Source organism: Arachis duranensis, chromosome 10 (assembly GCF_000817695.3).
Source record: "Arachis duranensis cultivar V14167 chromosome 10, aradu.V14167.gnm2.J7QH, whole genome shotgun sequence".
NCBI classification, from domain to species: domain Eukaryota; kingdom Viridiplantae; phylum Streptophyta; class Magnoliopsida; order Fabales; family Fabaceae; genus Arachis; species Arachis duranensis.
In genome coordinates, this window is record NC_029781.3 from 92,309,730 (window position 1) to 92,332,175 (window position 22,446).

Here is a 22,446-nt window from a genome sequence, read left to right on the forward strand (position 1 = left end):
AATTTCTTTGTAGTTCATTTTTTCAATTGATTAAGAAAATGTGAGTGGATGAAAAAATATTGAATAAAACTATTTTGAAACAAAAGTATTTTACAATGATTTTGATATATAATGTGATTCTAGCAATTATTGTTATTCTCCATAAAAAAAATAGATTTCGAAAAAGGGCAATTTTGATAGTGGTTTTGTGAGTAGAAATGGAGAAAGTAAAAAAAAATGATTTACCTTGAATTGCATTGTTACTTGCATAGTATAGGATCCTTACTTCAAAGAACAGAATGTAATCATAATTAACATAAGATGCATAATTATTAAGAGATGGTAGTTCGTTCAACCTGATTAATTTGAAGGATAGATACTTCAATGAATAATGATAGAGTTGAGTAAAGAAAGTGTAGTTTTAAAACCCCTTCAGCTTAGCTATCATGGAAAAGTCATTAACTTTGACTAACAACACTGGTAAATTAATTTAAAGCAAGTTCTATATAAATTTAGTAAGCCACATTAATTTATAGAAAGCAAAGCTTGATAATACAACATAACATAGTAGACACAGAGAATAACCTCTAAACATAGCTTCATGCAACACATGAACATGCACTACATACCTTCTTGTAATATATATTTTTAACTACTAATAATCAGCACCTAGATTATGTGATTTTACCTAAATCACACAACAGCAACTTAGAACAGAAAATTTGCATTATGCTTAAACGTGAAACAGGATTGACTACAAATAACATTGCAGTAACTCAGACCCATCATAACATAGCATTTTATAACCTTGGGCAATCTTTAGGTCCAATGTGAAAGTTGGAAATCACACTGGATATAATGTCTTGTGATACACATGCATCATCTTCATATTTTACCCAATGAAGGTTTCTCCTTCTGTTGTTCATAGGAGTATACTGACAAATATGGAAGTGTGAAAATTTTGATTCATCGACTCCATCAACTTGAAAATGACTTTCTTTGATTTGTATGATATCTTCACCAATGAAGTTGGTTGGAGTAAATAGCGGACCATCTCCATTATACATAAATAACCTAGTCCAAGTTGGTTTCTCCTCGGTAACATTAACATGCCAAATAGTAGTGGAGAAGTCTTTTTCATTATGGTTGGATGAAGCGAGACAAAGCTTTTGGTTAAGATTCATTAGCATGTAACAATGCCCCAAAGCTTGTTCAGGGACGACAATTCATTGAAAGGTTTGAGATAATATAGAAAAGCATATAATTTATGGGGATTTTTGCTCAACATCCTCAAATGACCGTGTTAACCAATAAATAACTCCATTAAGTGTAACATAGGTTGGATCTAACCTTTGCACATATGATGGACATGACAAAATCACATCCCAAATTTTTGTGGTGCTGGTATACATGGTGAGTGTGCATGCAGTAGTTTCATTACTGTGTTGGAACACATACACGATAGCATAATCAAAAGTATATGGATAGTATGAAAAGGCATATGAATAAGCCATTTTAGGTTCAAAGATGTAGACAGAATTTGGGATGAGTTTAGATTCCAATCTATCAAGTAACTCTTTTTTCCCATGGAAGAGTATCTGATGCAAAATACTCCATTTTAAATGCCAATCAGTTGGAACCAACCTTCATATGTTAGAAAGAACGGAAATTGAAATGGACTGGTATACCCCGTCGGGGCATCCATCATCATGACCCAATCAAGAGAGCTCATGAAAGAGGGTGTATAGCATAAATGTAACACTAGTGATATTCCATCATTTCTCCAAATCTCAGACACATTTGTGACAAAGTGATAGCTGCTGAGCTTTCCTCTCTAGTAGCGAGACGTCATGCGACCATTCAAAATTGTCGAAGCATCACAGCGATGGAAATGTCAAAGAGAAGTTCATTAGGTAGTTCATGGAGAGGAATGGAGTGAGGAGGAATATCACTCATCCTTAGTAAAATATGAGGATGCACTATAGAAGGAATTGAGTAGGAAAATATGAGTTAGGAGTATGAACTTTTTTAGGTGAAGATATATCTTGATAGAGTATCTGCACCTGTCTTTATTTATATAAGAAAAGCTGCTTAAGGATTCAACTACTACATTGAATACGTATTTATATCTTCAATTTAAATAGAAAAAAGGCCTAATAATCCAAGGATGAATATATGCTAATTTTCACTTGTAGTCAGGGGAGTCAGAGCTGCTGAAGCTAAATGTAGTAACTCCATATATTGCTCATATCCTTCTAATTTTGAGTAATTGAATATTATTTTAGCATGTTCCACCTCAGCTAACAAATGTAGTTTGGATATAGAGAAAAAAAAGTATTTTGTACCCCATTGATGTTGAATTATAGGAATGCAAAAGGAATGGCTAGATGTCATACCAAGGAGAAGATAGGAAGCAATTTGAATGAATCTTTTGTTACAATAGAGGAAGGATTTAAATGGATTTACAATAAAGCTGAAAAATAATCTCACAAGAGATTCAGCATTAATGCTCACATGACCTCCAAGCCATGTATAGCAGAGTATATCCACTCTCTCTTTCTTCCTTCAAATTGTTCTGTATGAACAATTATGTAACTCAATGTATAGCCAAAAGCTAATAACTTTTTTAAACAAAACTATCCCTTCACTTACTATTTGTGTGATATAAACAGCTAATCATTCTCTCATCGAGCAGCATGCTTCCTTAATAAATTTATGAAGGGACTACTTAGATATGACTATATATATTTAATAACTGATTTTAAAATCTTATTGCAGGATCCATGAATCATTACTTCTTTAATGAGACTGTTATAAATTGACATTTGCAAGTGGATTACTATCTATCCGTTCAGCAACTTCTAGTTGCTACACCAATATATTTAAAATGAGTTGTATGATTATTTGATTCAGTGACTTTGTAGAAAACTTCTTATTCATTATCTATGCAAGGTCATTATTGAAACTCAAACTTCAAGCCACAATTAAGATATCTGAAAAATCAACAAAGCAATGTTATTATTGCTTGTTTTGGTCAGCACGTTTTAAAGGATGAAAGAAACTTGTGAACATTCAATTCTTACCATGAATAGAATCTGAAGTCTGCCAATACAAGAGATTATTTTTAAGATTTAAATTGTTACACATTGAAAATAACTACAGTTGGAAACACATAGCCCTTCCATAAAATCTGTAACTAATCACTACAGTTTCTAATTGTTGGCTTCCAACATGAACAGAAGCATCAAACCGATGAAAGGGTAATAACATTATCCATGTAACACTACCTAAGTGTAAACTACACTGCTTCACACTAACCCCCTAATAATATTCAATTAGAAATTTCCTAATAAAAAGATCAATACAACACTACTACTACACAATTTTTACTCCATCTTTTTTTCCCAAAATTCCGCTTAAAGGTCTTGTTAGCTAATGCTTGTGCATCTACAAAGACAATTGCTTCTCCTATGTATCCATCAACTGTATCAAGGGATTATCTCTTTGTTGGAGTTTGATAAAAGCTGTCATTGTTGCTTTCCATTGCAGATTCCTTTGGTTGACATTAACCAAACAATCACTTTATATCCAATTTATATGATCTACCTTTCAGAACATTTTTTCCACATAACAAATATTAGCAACAATCATTATATATATAAATCTCACATTTGAAAAAGAAACTACACCATGGGCATTGCTATCATCTTCTATCTCATATAGAGGGGTATTACCCATCATTTGGGAAGTCTGCAAGAAGAAAGTACATTTTCAGGTCTACTCTAACAGTGGGTAATCTTTTTTGTCATCCAACATAGTATTTGCTCTTAGAAATGGTCCCAAAAATTATACTTACAGAGGCTTCAACAGAAGAACTGGCACACCCGAAGCTCGACATGAGGAAGTCCTCATCTGAAAGCTTGGTTACACTGTATGCCCCCTCAATGGCATTTATATTCTTGTATGTAATGTTTAGTTTGAATAAGAATCTTTTGTCAATAACATTATCCAAGTGCTTTGGGTATGAGTTTGTCTTTTCCCACATCTTTACACATATATTAGGAATTGTTGTTAGTGGAAGATAGATAATTGACCTTGCATAACTTGGTTATAAACATGTAAAGTTGACTTACATATATCTCGTTAACCTTGTCAGCAGACTTTCCCACCATCTGTTCTGCTTCTTTGTTCCACACAATGAGCTTTAGACACCCAGTTCCATCAGTAACAATTATTTGTAGCCTATACCTGTAGCACCGTGCCAGCATAATTGAATTAGCAAGTTCTAACACCACTAAATAAAGCTAGAGTCAAGGTACAACATTCTTAATATTGATGTCAGCTGAGTGCAACATTTTTGTTTTGTATGCTAAGCACTTACCTCAACATATCCTTGAAGCCTACACGTCTACAATGGTCACACTAATACCTATCTTCGGGCATGTCTTACATGAAGTGTAACACCAGTCATCTTTGCCCACCTCTAGACACACAATATTGGCAATAATCCAGCACGACGTCTCCTAACAAATGGCATACGAATGAGCTAAAAGATGGTTAGGCTAAGTAATGATAGAAGAACCTCACCTGTTGAATATTGAGGACCTCCTCTACAGTCTTCAATGGAATAATGTCTGCGTTGATCTCATCCGTGGCAGAGTATTGATGTTAGGTCTTAAGCTGAGTAATTCGTTGTGAAGAGGAAACAATATCCTTATTCAACCTATGCACAACATAAAATGTTCCCATAAACAAATTTTTCTAGTTTTCCCAGATAAGAAACACAAGTACAAATGTTAGTTAAACAGGCAGTATTTGCAAGTAAGTTATACCTTTGCTTGAACTCATTTACCTCAGTCAGATTTGGATTGAAGTAAACTTTGAAGACATAGTAGGCACTTTGAATATTCACTGAATTCAAGTAGACATTAGTCTTAAAAAGTTGGACCACCAATATGAAAGGTTTCCCGTCATCTCGTTCAAGTTGTGGAAGCACTTGGTCAACCAACTCTCCAAACAATGTACACTTAATTTTATTCCTCCTGGGACACTAAGAGAGAACACCAATGTCACACATAGTTTGAGTACTGATACTTCTCCCATGTTGGCATGAAAAAGTAAATTTTGGAACAGAATTAAAAAACAAAATCAACTCAAATATTAAACATTATTACTCTAGGTCCTCCAACTGCAGAGCAATACGCTTGCTTTGGTGACCCGTGCATGTGATAATTCCCTTGACCTCTTCCTTTCCCACAACCTCACCTATGTAATCTATAATGAATAATGTTGCAGTTAAAATATATTACTTGAAATCATATTACATAATATGAAAAGCATAATATGAAGACAAAATTGATTGAACTTACCAAATAATAGATTTTCATCACTGGCACCATTTGACTCAAGCTCAGTAAAAGGATGAAACTTAAAAGGATTAAAAGCGAACGTCTCAATTGGTTGGAGCATCACCTCAGTCTTTGTATAAAAACTGAGCTTGTACTTATGTAGAGTTGTCCTATTTTTACCATTGTTAGTTGTAACAATAAAATTCTGCATACTGTAAATAGCATGCTCCATTATTTGGTGTCTGAATGCTTCTAGTGTAGATTTAGATATGGCTGCTTGAATCCTATCACCCTGCAAGAGATTTTTCAAACAACAGGAATAAAACAAAATGACAACACATAAAAATACAACTTCCAACCCATTAGAATTGCTCGTAAAATACCTTCACATCTTGTAATACCATCTCCAAACTGAACACCTCGTTCTCATTCCACTGGCTAGGGAACTCATACAATCGAACCACCCCCATAACCAATGACCAAGAAAGCTTGGTAGCATTGATATCAGCGATAAGATCCATTGTTCCGGCCATATTTCCCTTCGAAACAATAATAACAGGATACTGAGTTAGTAGAAATTAGGATACAAAGGGTAATGAGCTATAACTTACTTGTGTATATGAAGTTGACCGTCCTGCTATATATAGACAATTCTCCATATCCATATCCTTGAAATGAGCGGGAAAATCCTCTATTGAGCTCAAACTTGTTCAATTTTGAAATACTTGCTGACGACGCCAAACTGCCAGCTAGCAACACCCTCATACGCTCAATATTCCATGAATATCTATAACCCAAGGTCATTTCAATTCTTCTTTTATGTTGCGTCTCGAGGCACAACTTTCCTTCAATATGCGCGGGAAGGGAGAGTGCATCACTGAACACTTCATATTAGAAGGAGTTTCACCGAGAATCCCACCAAGTTGCCCGTTTTTTGGAGGGAACTGATGCTGTGTCGCTGACGGAACTGCTGTATTGTAGAGAACCATTCCTGATAGAACCACTACTTAGAGACCTCATTTAAAAAGGCATCGTAACACTGGTCTGGACAAATGTCATTGTGGAGGAAGCCATGGTTACAGTGTGTTCCGTGCACGTGTTGGTCTGGAGAGAGTCTAGTGTTAAAGAGAATACTGTGGTGCTTCGTTTACTAGACTGCTTAACCTTTATATATTAGATAGATTCTCTTTTTTTCTTTCTATATGGGCGTATATTTTTTGCTAATGTGATCCCTAACTCTATTGATTATTTAACGGGACAATTAAAATTTTTATTTTAATTTATTTTTTTTAAATTAAAATTTTTAAGTAAAATTAAAATTTTAAGTTCTTTTAGAAAGTAAATTACGATAAAAAATAATTTTAATTGTCATATCATATAATAATTAAAAAAGTTATCAGGATAGCAGTTAATATATTTTTACTGTTAATCGTTCTGTGTCAAAAATAAAATCAGGACTAAATATGCTAAGTTAAGGACGGTAAATTGAAATTTTAGGAAATTAAATTGAAGTATGAATGCAATTTAAAGGACTAATTTAACAATTTCTACGAGTAAACATCCAATTCGGGGTTTTTTAATTTAAATTAAATAATTATATTTTATCAATATACATAAACTGCAGAATAATCATTTAAATAAATAATGTACTACATTTTGGATATTGCGAGACAAATATGAATATAGGTGTATTTTAAGTATTGAAATTTTGTGATATGACGCATGAAAAATTTGACGTATTTAAGATGCACCCAAGATATGTTACAGATGGAAAAACCGATACTAAATATCCGAAATGTGTTTTAGAAGATAATGCAAGTTACCGCACCTGAAATAGAGTCAAAACAGAAATTAGGATTACAGCATCCGAGATATAATCTAACTTTCTCCTTAAATAAAAAATTCATATATTATCGTATTATATTTTTTAATAAAATAGTGAAACAAATAAATATTTCACATTTTTTGACTCTCTTCTTTTAAAAATAGTATTTATTCTCACTAGTTAATACTATTGATATCACAAAAATATAACGAATAAGAGGGCGATTTATACATCAAATTAATTTTATCAACATTTTAAAAAAAACATATATTATATAATAATATATACTCAAATATCTTTGTCATTAAGATATTCTTTGGACTAATTATATAAAAGGAAATATTTTTTTAGTTTTTCCACAAAAATATTAAATTTTTCATAAAATACAAAAATACTCTTTTTCTTAATTTTTAAAGAAATAAAATACTTTTTAAGATTAATTTTATTTAGTTATAGTATAAATTAAAAATTTAATTTTAAAATTATTTAAACTAACCTTTTTAGTTAATTTTAAGACTAAAATACCCTTTAAAAATTAATTTCAAAAAGACTAAAATAAAATTTTTTTGAATTAATTTTGTTTACTTATATTATAAATAAATTTGAATTTAATAATAAAAAGACAAAAAATACATTTTAAGATTGATGTGTTAATATTTTTAGAAATAATTTTAATTTAACTTAGATAAGTAGAGTAGGTATTAATATTTTTAGAAATAATTTTAATAGTTAAACGTAGAATAATCAATAATATATTAGTTAAATTAAATAAATATATTGCATATATTTATCTAAAATCACTCTAATTTCTTTTTTGATCTAATCTTGGGTGCTGTAACTCACATCAGTTTTTGAACACATCTTAGGAGTTTAGTATGCGTTTCTCTCCTTCTGCAATGTATTCTGCATACACTCTGAATACATGAGATTTTTCACATATTATACTTCAGAATCTCAATATCCGAGATACGCTCATATACTTATTTGCCTCACATTATCTGAGATATGGTACATTATTTATTTAAGTAATTATTTTGCAGTTTATGTATATCGATAAATTATATAATTATTTAATTTAAATAAAAAAATTAATCCAACCCTTATTCATTTTTACGAAAGACAAAGCAATTTTTGAAGAAGAAAAAAGAAACATTTCGGCCCTCAACTTTTATATTTTGTGACAATAGAATTTTTTTGTTAAAAAATTTGTTAAATAGTAATGAAAATTAATTTTATAGAGGTTTTATTTATAATGTAAGGGTTTTAAACTCCCACAAACTATTAATAAATTTGTTTTTAAAAAATTTCTTTGTCAATGGCGGTTAAGTGAATAAAGATCATGGATGAAAATGATGTCACAAGAAAAAAAGTAATTGTACAAAAACCTTTTTTTAAAAAAATAGCATTGAATAAGAAAAAAATATGAATATTGATGCTATTGATATGGGTGATGATAACAGAGGAGATAATGATGATGATAAAGTATAATTACACAATAGAAATATAAAAAGAGAAATGATAATGATAACAATGAAAAAGGTGATGACAGCTAGGGATGTCAATGGGACGGGACGGGGGCGGGGGATGCCTCCCTGCTCCCCGTCTCCGCCCCAAGAATTAATCCCCATTTTCGCCCCAATCCCTGCCGTGGGGGGATAATTGTCCCATCCCCATTCTCCGCGTTTTCCGTATTTTCCGCGGGGCCTCATTCCCCATTTCCCATTCCTTTATGTTTAACATTCATATGAAAATTATAGTAAAAAAATAAAAAAAATAAAAAAACAAACTAGAAAATACTATTACAAACACACAAATATATCTTATCCAAGATTATAAGTCCACAAATACAACATAGTAAATTATAGTCCATAAAATAAAATCTTAAAATACAATTTATATTCTAAAAACAAACAATAAGATATAGTCTTTAACACCAAGTGGAAACTGGAGAGAGTTGGGGCTGTGGGAGAGAACAGCGTATGATACTGTAGGAGTTTTAGAGTTTGAACAAAGTGGAGATGGAAGAGAGTTGGGACTGGGAATAGAGAGTAGATGGCGCAGCAAACAACACAGTGAGTGGGGAAGACTGAATAATAGGGTTAGGGTTTTTTAATTGGTGAAATTACTAAAAAAACCTATGTTAGAAATAAAGTAAGGTTATTTAAAAAATTTCAAACATTCGGAAAATTATCGGGGATGGGGCGGGGATTCCCGCTCGGGTCCCCACGTCTGTTTCGGGGGAATTTCGCTCCTCATTCCAATCCCACGGGAAAAATTTTCCACCATCGAGACCCCACTTGGGGCGGTCCCCGCGGGATCCCCGCCTCTTGAAAATTTTTGACACCCTTAATGACAGCAACGGTCATAGTTGATTATATTGTTAAAAAGAACTTTAGAATTTAAAACTTCTACAAAATATATAAATAAAACCCCCACAAAATAATTATAAATGAAAGGATTGAGAGCAAAAATTTTCCCGTTTTGAACCGTCATATTATTCGTAATAATAGACAATAATCGAATTAGATGTTTACTCTTAATTCTACTACATATAAAATAAAAGTTTGTTTTATTGTAAAATTTGAAATTGTTATTACTAGATAATAAGATATTAAAATATTGATCATATTTGACAAATAGTATTAATTTCTTCTCTTAATAGTTAATATTAAATTTTTTAACACGGAATAAGTAAAATGACTAAAATCGCATTTACTCCAAATTTTTTATTGAATTCCAAGACCCAAGATGTTTATACCTATTTTTGTTGAAAATAAATAAATAAATAAATGAACTTCGCCCGATACTGGTAAGTTGATTCATATTTGATAACTCGTATGAAAGCTTATTCCCTTTTGGTAATTGCTAATGGCCAATGACAATGTTGCATCTTGATCTGGTCACTTACAATATAATTCTAGGGTTTATTGGTTATAATACCTATGAATTCTTAATCAATGAATCAAAACATTAGATCCTTACTACATTGTTCATTTTCAGTACTATTTTTCATTATTATTATTTATAGTGCATGTAACATTGCAATTATTCATAATATGGTAGCGATTAAAATGGGGATGAAGCAGCAGGAAGAGTATGATGGCGATGGTGCTGCTGCTGTTTCTTCCACACAGAAAATGGTGTTTGCTTACTATGTCACTGGTCATGGATTTGGCCACGCAACTCGTGTTGCGGAGGTAACCTCTCATTTCTCATCTTCATTGTCATTGTCATTGTCATTCATGATTCATTATTTGGATATTGCATTGCACTTAAGTTTGAATTGCAATTTCAATTTCAATTGCATGTATACATGTAGGTGGTGAGGCATCTAATCCTTGCTGGTCATGATGTTCATGTGGTCACTGCTGCTCCTGAATTTGTTTTCACCAACGAAGTGCATTCTCCTCGCTTATTCTTTCGCAAGGTGAGTTTAATTCATTTTAGCTTGATTCAGACTTAGTTTGATAGTTGGATCCACTTCAAAATGGGGTTGTTCATGATCTAGATTAGTTGGACTGTATATGGATATGTTTGTTATGGAATGAAATGAATGCTAGGATCATAGCCTGTATAGGTGTTTATTTTTGTGAACAGAAAAAAAAAAGCACATGCTTTACTACGTGTAATGATAATTGTACTCACCTTGAATTAAACATTGGGTTGACACACACCTTCACCACCATTGGATTGGATGTTGTCTGACTTCAAATCATGGTAACGGTTTTGTGAACTGGCTTAGTATTTGATGCAAAATGAGTACATCAATCATTATTCATTCAGTAAAAGGAGTAAAAGAATTACTATAGTTAGTCCATGCTATTTTAATTTGTTGTGCGTTGAAGGAGATTTATCATTTTCTAGAGTTGTATTCTCAGATCTGGACATTCATCTCATTCAAAAGCACATAATTCTTACAAATTAGAGATACATTTATCCATTTTTTTTCAAGGTGGTTTTGGAGTGTGGAGCTGTTCAATCCGACGCTTTGACAGTCGATCCCCTTGCCACTTTGGAGAGGGTAAAGAAACATAACTTCTTAGTTCAGTTAGTTGATTAGTTATAGTAAAGATGATCAATGCTTGAACTTTAAATTGTTCTTCTTTGTATTTGGTTATATTAGTATACTGAGGAAACAGTGAAGCCCCGTGCTAGTATCTTGGCGAAAGAAACAGAGTGGCTGAAATTCATCAATGCTGACTTAGTGGTAAATAAATTATTCTCATGCCAGCCATTTTTGTATGAAGAGAATACACTGTATCTGGTGGACCCTTCTAAAGCTGATATGAAAATGCAGGTATCTGATGTCGTCTCCACTGTATGTCGTGTTGCAGCTGATGTTGGTATACCCTCTGTTTGTGTGGCCAATTTCAGGTAATCTTCCTCCCCTTTTGTGACTGGTGCCACACTAAAAGAAAATGTAGGAAATAAAATTATTGTCTCAAAATGTCTATGTCCTTTCATCTTAGTATTAAGATCTCTCTTCATCGTGTATTCTTTCGAAAACCTGATTGGTATAAATTCTTTTTGGCTCCATCGCATCACTAAGTTGCTTGTTCACTTTCTAATTCACTGCCTAAATTAAATAGTCTTTACTAGTAATAAAAAATTTAATCGTAAATGATGCAATTAGAAACTACTTCGTTTCAGCACTTGAGAGTTGAGATAAATCGGATTGCTTATTTTTCATAAGCTGCATCAATAATTATTGCTCATTCGATATCGTTGTGATTTCAGTTGGGACATCATCTATCTGGATTATGTCATGGCTGCTGGACCTGATTCTCGTTCGATAGTTTTGCAGGTATCAGCAATATTCTATATAGAAAGTTATCTTTCTGTGCTGCCGTTTGAGAGAAATTTTAGGTTTCTGATTGTGTATCTTAAAAAATTTGATGCTAGTTTGGGATTTAATATATGCATATAGTTTCTGAATCTGATCCGATATTTATGGTGCATACTAAATGACTTTATGAAGCCCCACAGAAAAAGATAAAAGTCCAGCCAAGTAAAATCCTTTCAACTTTTATTATTTTTTAACAAAGATAAAAGATGCAGTTGCATATTTATCGATGCAGATAGCTGAAGACTATTCTAATTGTAATTTCCTTATCCGCCTTCCAGGATATTGCCCAAGTATGTTAGTTCTTATAAAATTTCACAACAATTTCGTAAAATTATTTAAATAGCTGTCTAAATCTTGTCTTTTTAACAGTATTTGTTGCATATTTGCAGTGCCCGCTTTTCGCAATGTTATTGATGTGCCTCTTGTTGTGAGGAGGCTGTATAAATCCACAGAAGAGGTACTGCAACAGTACAACATGAACCTTTACGGAGATTTTCCATACGATGGTTTCGTTCCTAATCTATGACCATGTAATTTTCATTGTTGAAAAGGTGAGGGAAGAACTAGGGATAGCAGACAATGTGAAACTAGTCATTCTCAACTTTGGTGGCCAGGTTATTCCTTAAATTCCATTTTTAGGTACTAGAATTATATATATATTTATCTGGTTATAAAATAGTTTACTTTGAAGCAATTTGTTTCTGTAAGTGTTCAAGCCTCCAATTCACTTCATCTGAACCTTCAATTAAATACTGATTTGAATTATGAACACAGTTTACAGTTTTCTTGCTAATTGTTTGTTGGATCAATCTTCGTTTTACGAGTTTGTTACTTCATCATGACCTTATATTTTTAAGTGTTTCCTGTATTTGGACCATTGGCCTCAGTATAAGCAGAGCCACTACCGTCATCAGACATTCTGAATTCTTCCTGACTATATACTGTCTATCCTTGTCTCCAGCCATCAGAATTGAAACTGAAGGAGGAGTTTTTGCCTTCTGGTTGGTTGTGCCTGGTACTCATCAATGATTCTTCTTTATATATGTTTGATTAAAATTGTTCCTCGATTAGTATACAATTCTTAATTGGTTGTGTTGCTTTTACGATCCAGGTTTGTGGTGCTTCTGACACTCAAGACCTTCCTGCAAACTTCAAAAAACTTCCCAAAAATGTTTATACACCTGATATTATTGCAGCATCTGACTGCGTGATCGGTTAGTATGAAATTTCCCTTGGTTTGGAGCTGGACAAAAAAATAATATGCTAATAGCACCTTTGAATATTTTAGGAAAACTTGGATATGGCAGTGTGAGTGAAGCCCTGGCATACAAGTGTCCTTTTGTCTTTGTACATAGAGAATATTTCAATGAAGAACCTTTTCTAAGAAAAATGCTCGAAGTGCTCACTGTCTCTATCTCTCTCAAATTTCATTCTCAGTGTTTTCTTGATCTCTTTTTAATTGTCTTTTATTTTCTCCCTTAGCATTATCAAGGTGGCATTGAAATGAGTAGGAATGCTTTACTCTCTGGTCATTGGAAACCTTATCTTGAACGGGCAATGAGTTTGAAGCCATGCTATGAAGAAAGCATCAATGGTGGGGAGGTACCCTTTAATTCTTGAATGAATTGACTCCTATTTCTGCACAAGTAAATATCATCATGTAATGTCATATTTGACTTTGAGCTTTATTTGTTTAACGGTTGATTTTCTTGTAACTCTTGCAAGAGTGTCCCCTAGTCTATATAGTAGACAGGGGATGTCAATAAAATATAAATATAAATTAAAATTAGCTTTTGGATTTGTCTGTATCAAATTTTGTATCTCCAAATATTTTGAATGTGAATTCCATGTGATTAATATGCCATAGCAAATAGGTTTTTAGAAAGGGCAATCTTTGAAAGCTTGAAATATTTTTTTAAAAATATCTTTATTTTATCATTGGTGGACCAAGAACAAGGTTTGTTTACCTTACCATTGAATCTGCGACTAGTAGTAATTTTACCTTTTGGGATGAGTTCTCTTCCTCTAGTTTTAGTTTGCCTTGGAGAACGCTTAAGAGCTTAATCTTTAACCGGATTTAATTGTCTATTAATCACACTACCTTGCATTCATTTTTCTTCTTATGAACATGATTTTAGGTTTGTTCTTTTTTTCCATACTGATTCTGACATGTAAGTGCTTATGTATTTCCAAAGTTTGATTTTTATTTTTATTTTTCAAATAAACATTTTAAAAATACAGGTGGCAGCCCAGATCTTGCAGGAGATTGCTTTGGGAAAATATCATGCTTCAGTCAATGTAAAATGGATTCTAACACCTATTAATAGCAGTTTGTTTTTGTCAAAATTTTCTTATTCATTTGTATATTGACTTGATAATATGTAGCATAGCGAGGCAAAAAGATTGTGTGATGCCGCAGTTCCAGATGATCAACGACGAAGAGCCATTGGTCAAGATGATATTTTGATCCCAGAATGGTATGCAAATGCTGGAAAACAACTTGGTTGCTAATCATCATATTTGTAAGTATTAATCCATGTTTACAACATACGGGTAATCATATTCAAATTCATGTTTATAATTTTGTTGTATGGTTCCTAATACATAAGTAATTTGTTTGTGCTTAAGGTTCTTCATGGAAATGTTGAAGGTTTTCCAAGATACCTCTTTGCTTTGAGAAACAAACAATGCTGGCGATTAAGGTTATGCTGCTCTTCAACTATAAGGACATGATCATGTCATATGAAAGTAATCACGTTTATAAATTTATTTGTAATTGATAAAAAAAGTTCAAAATATTCCTAAAGAAAATGAAGTGCATGGCCTATAAAATATATATTTGGGATACATCTTAAGCATAATATGTAACCCCTTATTTTCACATTTGGGAACTCACTTTAACCTTATTCTAAAATTTGATGATTCTCAACAAAATGTTATTCTTTTACTTTCATCTCGTTCTCATTCAGAAGTAGACACCAAGAAATAGCAATTATCCGGCCAGGTTAACAACATACATATTATAATTAATTAACGCAATATATAGTTATAATAATAATAATAATAATTACTGACAATTATGGACTATGGTGATATATAAATAATTAATAGCTTATATTATTCTCTGTCGTATCACTGACAATTATAGGGAATTTAGTAACTACAGATTTGTAGTTATTAATCAACAATCATACAGAGTTTATCTATCAAACTAAGGCTTATCCATTCACTGAGTAATGACATAAGTACACTGCGCCTTCAAAAAGAATACCCTTAGAAGAATCCCAGAAAGAAAAACTAATTAAATTGCAAAACCTTTAATTACACTGCCATTCAATTTCAACCAAAAATCAATATTAATCCATTGAATCTTTGACTAGAACTTCACTAATATCCATTTAATTACGGGAACCTTTGACAACCCAGGTTTTAAATACCAGAAATCTGTGGCAAAATCTCCATTACATTGAATGAAGTAACCAAGAGGTAAACTTGAGGATTTAAAATAAGCATTTGGTTTATAATTACAAGAGATAAGATTAGATAAGCATAAGCCACCCAGATACCCTAAGAAGATTTCTTCTAGAACACATAGCCATTTTGTAACTAATTGATATAAGAAAAACTTGGTCGCCACACAGTCGTAAGCTCAGGCATCTTTACTTTAACTAGTCGTTTAAGGTTACAAGAGATCTAACCACGCCTGGTCCTATCTTATCAGCAAGGGCACCTGTCTCTGAAATAAGTAATGATTTTTCCTTCACTATGCTCTGTAGCTTCTTTGCCTCAAAGTCAAGTCGAGGTTGATCTGTAATTACAAGCTCAATACGAGGGATACACCAATTTACAGTTAATATATATCAGTTCTATGCTTGAGGGAACTGAGTCATAGATACGATTTAAATTCTGAACTCAGGAATAACAGTGATCATTAATGAACAGGAATAGATATAATCAGTCTCATCAGAAATTCAGAATTACAAGTTGATGCGTAAAGGCCATAAATCTTTAATATGTTCTAATCATGTGTAGGATTATGCGTGCCAAAATGAAAAAACAAGGAACGTATGTCAAAAATTCCAAACTAGTTCCAGGTAAAAAGGGTACAGTTACATTTGTCTTCAGCATTGCAGGATTTGCAATAACATGAAAAAATTGTTGCCATAATGAATTCAAACCATTAGACTGTAACATAGGTAATTTCAATAAAGATGAATTTTCGCATGCAACTAAAACAAACAGATAAATACAACAAAGACACATGCTTGATAATTCAAATATCAAATTGATAATTCAGTCTAGACTCCAAACAAATGCATGAAATATGGCTTGTATTTCCATCCAGCATTAATATATTAAAGCATATAACAAGGAAATCAATCATCTGTCATAAATATTTATTTTCCTAAAATGCACTCAATCTAAGATTTGTTACCGAACTTTACTGTCAAATAACCACGACATACAAATGATAACTAAGCAAGACTTTTGCACAAGCACATTGGGAGAAAAGAAAAATGGAAAGGTTTTTTATTTTGTGGCACTACTAACAGAGGCATGCATTTATGGTATTTTGATTCATTGTCCCTATATTTTACTTCTTTAGAGGGTAGGGTGGGATGGAATGACCAATTAACCTGTTTCCAAGATAGTGTGGGCAGCATGGAATGGGATGCTGGCAAACATATCAGTTCCTGGAAACATCATCCACGTCTTCTCGAATGAATCATGGTTACCACAGGTGTTACACACTTCTTGCACCAAGGGTCTTGACCTCGACCCTTCGACTCCCTTCATCATCGATTCAAAAGGAGTCGGAACACTAGTCTTGGTTGTCCGAGCCCTCTTCCTTAATGCAGTCAGTGCTTCTCTATTCCCATTTCTCAATTTATCATTCTCAACCATCTGCATTTTTTACCCAAATAGGACAGACAGTTAAGTACCGACTTAATTCCACAGAAAAGCCATTTAAAGGGTCTGATGAGGGTATGGTAATGAATTGATGATTGAGATTCCTCAATGAAGTTGTTACCTGATGCCGGGCCAAAAGAAGAAGCTCGGCTTCCAGTTCCACTTCTGTTAATTTTTGTTGGAATTGTTTCATGGTAGGATCCATATTCCAAGAAAGAAACTCCTGCGAGTTGCAAATAAAAAACATATTTTCAAGCTAATGAAATAATGATGGACACCAATTTCAGAAGAGTTATGAGATTCGGTTGACAATCAAGAAGTTACACTAACAATTTTTGATAATCTTAAAAAAAAAAACTGATAGCTGATATATAAACACACAATTTTTATGGAAATCAGAATTTTATTAACTCATTCATATAAAAAACACAAATAATAGAATTTCTAAAAAACATAAATTGCAGTTAAAAATGGAACATTCATGAACAAACTATTGCAGCAATTTCAGCATTAAAACAGTTGCCAATTACAACAATTGCATCCAAAACAAATTGCGAGTAAACAAAACATAAATCGATACAAGAAGCGAAAAAATAAGTGTTCGATATTGGGTACTTTGGCAAGAAGTGAGAGCAAATTGGAGAGCAAGGTCACCTATACTAATCAAAAATCACTAAAATAGGGACTGGCAACGAATTGAGGACATAAATTAACAAAACCGAACTTCGGATCCATGGTTTACCTACAGGAATGCGGATACGACGACAGTGACGAGCACGGAGGCAGCAGCGACGGTGGAGAGTGAAGCCGATGTGAGATATTGAGACTCAGAGAGCAAGCTAGACTTTGTAATTTACTATGAGTTTGGCAAATTACATATAGTTTAGCAAAAAAAAAAACCACTGCGAGGCCAATAAGCCCCAATTACATCATCAAAAACTAACTGCTTAAGAGAGAGGCGGGTTTGACTAAAAAAAGAGAGGAGGCGAATTCCAGTAATGTATATTAATATCCAAATCCATGATTGATCCGCTCAAAATATTAGATCATTGGGTTATTAATTCAATTGTTGAATCACTGATTGAATCTATAGATCTAATTTAATTAAATAATAAAACTGGCCAAGAACTGGTCAGTCAAACCGAACCGTCACCTATACGAATTTTTGGAATAATTGAAAAACGCCAAGTTCTGCAAACGGTTTTGAATCGACTGCTCGAACCGGTCAAATTGTGAACCGGAAAAATAGCGGCTCAGACCATGATTTTGAAAACCGATTCGAATCGGTCGATCGAACCGTGGACCGGTATAAAAAACGAATCGGTTATATATCAAAATCGAAAGATTCAGAAATCGTCGTTGGACCGTCAAATCGGTCGAGAACCGGACGGTCGAACTGATCCGAGACCCAACCGGTTTTCTTAAATTTGCTCAAAACGATGCCGTTGGTTAGAGGAATCCTAACCAGAAAGGTTCTGAAAATCGAACCAGACTGACCGGTTCAACCGGATTAATCGGGATCCAGTCAACTAACCGGTCCGGATAAGTCTAGAAACCGTCTGGCAAATAACCGGTCGAACCGGCGGTTAACCAATGAACCGGTAGAACCGTCTGGTTTTTAAGAAAAAAATATAAAAAAGAAAAAATAAAAGAAGAAGAAAGGCAAGTGCTGGAGCCATAGTTGTAAGAACCGGATCGGACCGGCTGGTTCGACCGAAAAACCAGTGAACCGGACCCTGAACCGATCCGGTTGAGTGATGTAACCGGATAAGGAAGAGAGCCATTTCGAACCGAGTTGAACCGGCCGGTTTTGATGAAAACCGAAAAATCCGCGGTTTCTGGTTAACCGACCGGTTCAGAAAATTTTTTTATTCCTTTTCCAAAACGACGTCGTTTTGGTTTATTTTTTAAAAAAAAAAAAAAAAAAGAAAAGCCCTACGGGCTACCAATCCCCACCCCCACCCCAGTTTCCCCTTTCCCCTTTTCCCCCCAACCCTAACGGCGCCTAAGCCTAACCCTATCAGCCCTCCGCCTCACCTCACTCACCCAGCCCCCAGCCCCCAGCCGCCCGCCGTCATCCTCTTTGTCTCACCGCCGGTCTGAACTCTGAAGGAACCAACTCAACCAAGGAGTAGGAATAGGACAGATACAGACCCGCCACCCGCGAACTCGCCGTTGCCGCGCAGTCGAACTCGCCGTTCCAGCGCCGTCGCCCTCGCCCCAGTCGCCCTTGCTTTTCCGGTCGAACTCGTCGTTGCCTCGCCCTTCTGCTCTGTGACTCTGTCAAACAGGTAAGCTCCAGTTGCCAGTTCTGTAATCTGCTTCTGCTCTGTTCTGCACTTGAAGTTTAATGATTGTTCTGTGAAATGCATTACACCCGCTCTGTTCTGCATTGCACTTGTAAGTTGTAAACTTACTTTTTTTTTTGCACTTCTTGCTGACTTGCTGTTATGAATATGAATATGCTTGAATCTTTTTCTGTTATGAATTATGTTGTTTTGTTGATTTGTTCTGTGTTTTACATGCTTGTTAAAAACTTGAAAATTTGTTGTTTTGTTGATTTGTACTGGAAATATGAAATATGAATTATATGCTTGATTTGAATCTATGAAATATGAATATGCTTGTCTTGCTGAATAGGGAATTTAACTATTTAAGATTGCTTGTTGACTAATGTTTGTCTAGGTCTCTAGGGTGAATATGCTTGTGCTGTGAATTTAACTATTTAAGCATTTAAGGTTGCTGTCTTGGTGAATAGGGAATAGGAACTAGGGAATTTAAGATTGCTATTGTTTTATAATTTTGCGGTTTTGCTACTCCATATTCTTTTAGAATGGCTTCTGCGAATACACCATCAGAAACACCATCTTCGCAAGAACAAGGATCAACTCCTGATGCATCAATCGGAACCCAAAAAAACAATAATAGAGCAAAAACCGATCCTGCATGGGGTCATTGTAAACAAGTTGTGGAGTCTGAAAAAACAATTCTGCTATGCATATATTGTTATCCATATTGTGTTTAATTAAAATACTAATGTACTAGTACTAACTACTTTCATGTTTATCTTTGTATTAGTTATATTTAGACTTTGGAACTTGGTTGCTTTTAAAATGTTGGTGAAGAACTAACGATATGTATTTTGAATTTATTAAGTTTATGACTATTTTTAATATTTTATATTTTTTATTCATGTGAAACCGATTTTACCGGTTCAACCAGCGATTTATCGGTTGAACCAATAAATCAGTGAACCAGTAACATGACTGGTTCGATCACCGGTCCGGTTCTTACAACTATGGTTTTAGTCCAAAACTTTAAAAAATATGCTTTTAACTAGCTTCTGAGTACAATCAGTTTTTAACATGTAAAATTAGAAATACAAAAATTGTAAAATCCTTAACCTTATATTTTAATTAAGACTAAGATTAAATAGCCCAGCTAGTATACAAAATATACTGAGTTTCAAGTCCAAATCTAATTGACCAACAACTGCTGTATTACACATGTTTGCGAAGTACACCAAAAGTGTATGAAATATTTGAAAAAGATATCACCACTCCTACTTCTCATTCCCATTATTATTTTATTGCGACATGTTTAAACATGACTCTCACCACTCTGTACTTAACATCCACACGACACAATATGCAGGGGTTTATATTACAATTTCTTGCTTGGAGCAATCAGAAACACCCCCCCACCCCTTATCAGGAATCTTTTTTCTTGAAGCACCAGAAAATACTTTTCCCACCTAACACCCACCCCTTCGTGAATCACTATCCCTCTGAACTTTCAAAATCACCCCTCTGAACTTTCAAAATCACCCGACCAAAGCCCTAGGTTCTCCCTGCAACGGTTCTGCCGTCCATGCTGTCGGCGCCTCCACGTCTTCTCTTGTAGCCCAGGCCCTCTCTTGTAGCTCGGCGTCCTCCTTCCCCCTGTCCCCGTCCTCCCTGGCTTCTCTGTTCGAGGCTTGGAGCAGGTTGCCGCCGTTCGCTGGTCGCCGTCGTCTCACTGGTCGCCGTTCGTGTCTCCGTCGAAGGTTAGCACTGCTTTCACTTCTCGGTTCTTCTCTTCCTTTTATGCTCTGTTTGCTGATTTTTGAATGTGAAATTGTGAATGGATTAATGGAAATCAAATAATTGATTTTGTGCTGCTGCTCTTTTTTTAATTCCTGAAATTTTTGTTGAAATTTTCTTGCTGCTGCTAAAAATGGATTAGGGATTACTTGTTGCTGTTTTGTAATTAGGGATTATGCTCTATTAGCTTTATTGATTTCAGGTTTAGTGTGATTAGGGATTACTTGTTGCTGTTTTATAATATTTGTTGCTGAATGCTAAAATGGAAATCAAATCAAATGCTGTTTGTTGCTGAATGATAATTTTTGTTGCTGAATGTTGAATGTTGTTGGTAGTATTAATTTTGTGCTGCTATTAATATTCTGGCTGTGCTGCTGCTGTTTTTAATTTTGTGAATGATATATTAATTTCAGTTATGAATGATAGTATTAATCAAGAAGCAATTATCTGATTATCTGATTAATTATCTGAATGTTTTTATTGATTGATTATCTGATTAATGATTATTGATTAGCTTTGGCTGTTCTCTCTGTTGTTTTGTGTTTCGTGATCTTTCTGGGTAGTGATGTGCTGGTTTGTGTTTTACTGTTTTGTGACTTAATCATGCATGGATTGGGGCTATCTTAATAATTAATTGAACTCCAATATTTAGTTCAAAACATTCCCAACCTTACTGTCCTTGAATGCTGGAAATAGACTGCTTCTTCCTGGGTTGCGGAAACTGGAGCTTTTATTCTAGCACAATAGCATTAATAAATCTGGCCTTTGAATTATTAGGAATCAGTTTATACTAGTGCTAGGAAATATGAATTATGTTCTATAAGCACCCTTTTTATTTGGGTCTTAAGACTGACTTGTGTGTGACATTAAGCTTCACAAATTATGCTGCATTATGACTGGCTTAATTCTCAGATTAATTTATTTGTCTTAGTTTAAGGTGGATATATGAGTTTTTAAATATGGTGATATGGTGAAAAAGTTTTATTTTTGATTTACCATCATATTTTCCCACATACAAGTCCTGAACTATACTTTTGTTGTACACTGCATCCTGCATAGGTTTTTGTTGCATTGAATGGTGCATTTCAATATTTCATACACTTTTGGAGTACTTCGCAAACATGTGTAATACATCAGTTGTTGGTCAATTAGATTTGGACTTGAAACTCCGTATATTTTGTATACTAGCTGGGCTATTTAATCTTAGTCTTAATTAAAATATAAGGTTAAGGATTTTACAACTTTTGTATTTCTAATTTTACATGTTAAAAACTGATTGTACTCAGAAGCTAGTTCAAAGCATATTTTTTAAAGCTTTGGACTAAAACTGTACGCAAATACATGAAAAGTGGTTTATTTTACTGAAATTGTAGAGAGTTTGAAGAGAAAACAATTCATTTCTTGAATGATTGCTGCTTTTGTTATTTCAAACTTCAAAGATATAACTACAAAATG

General features: G+C 33.8%; 3 protein-coding genes across 8 annotated transcripts in view; 2 read left to right on the top strand and 1 right to left on the bottom strand.

Annotated features, from left to right (window-relative positions):
- Window positions 1-9,983: 9,983 nt before the first annotated feature.
- Window positions 9,984-14,891, top strand: LOC107470840 (L-arabinokinase-like). 4 transcript variants are annotated; one of them, XM_052255029.1, is made up of 17 exons: window positions 9,984-10,010; window positions 10,216-10,349; window positions 10,472-10,579; window positions 11,105-11,173; window positions 11,276-11,359; window positions 11,450-11,526; window positions 11,890-11,956; window positions 12,231-12,288; window positions 12,388-12,455; window positions 12,550-12,612; window positions 12,960-13,013; window positions 13,110-13,212; window positions 13,287-13,396; window positions 13,481-13,600; window positions 14,240-14,296; window positions 14,384-14,520; window positions 14,627-14,891. In XM_052255029.1, the coding sequence occupies exons 2-16, from the start codon at window positions 10,224-10,226 to the stop codon at window positions 14,507-14,509; spliced, it is 1,290 nt and encodes a 429-aa protein (XP_052110989.1). In that variant the 5' UTR covers window positions 9,984-10,010; window positions 10,216-10,223; the 3' UTR covers window positions 14,510-14,520; window positions 14,627-14,891. The 4 variants fall into 4 exon arrangements, with proteins under 4 accessions (XP_052110989.1, XP_020988853.2, XP_052110988.1 ...); XM_021133194.2 differs by having other exon boundaries at window positions 9,999-10,349; XM_052255028.1 differs by lacking the exon at window positions 11,105-11,173 and having other exon boundaries at window positions 9,999-10,349.
- A 552-nt stretch (window positions 14,892-15,443) lies between these two features.
- On the bottom strand, window positions 15,444-17,811 carry LOC107471002 (uncharacterized). Its single transcript, XM_016090441.3, has 4 exons — window positions 17,652-17,811; window positions 17,031-17,132; window positions 16,636-16,903; window positions 15,444-15,806 (listed from the first exon to the last, which is right to left on the bottom strand). The coding sequence occupies exons 2-4, from the start codon at window positions 17,112-17,114 to the stop codon at window positions 15,667-15,669; spliced, it is 492 nt and encodes a 163-aa protein (XP_015945927.1). The 5' UTR covers window positions 17,115-17,132; window positions 17,652-17,811; the 3' UTR covers window positions 15,444-15,666.
- Window positions 17,812-19,097: 1,286 nt separating this feature from the next.
- Window positions 19,098-22,446, top strand: part of LOC107470967 (uncharacterized) — a 5,968-nt gene continuing 2,619 nt past the window's right edge. For 2 of the 3 annotated variants that reach the window (XM_052255012.1, XM_052255011.1), the window contains exon 1: window positions 20,612-20,954. The gene's annotated coding sequence lies outside the window, so the exon portion shown is untranslated. Of the gene's footprint in view, window positions 19,201-20,611; window positions 20,955-22,446 lie in introns of those variants that run through there. The other variant, XM_052255013.1, reaches the window with a different exon arrangement.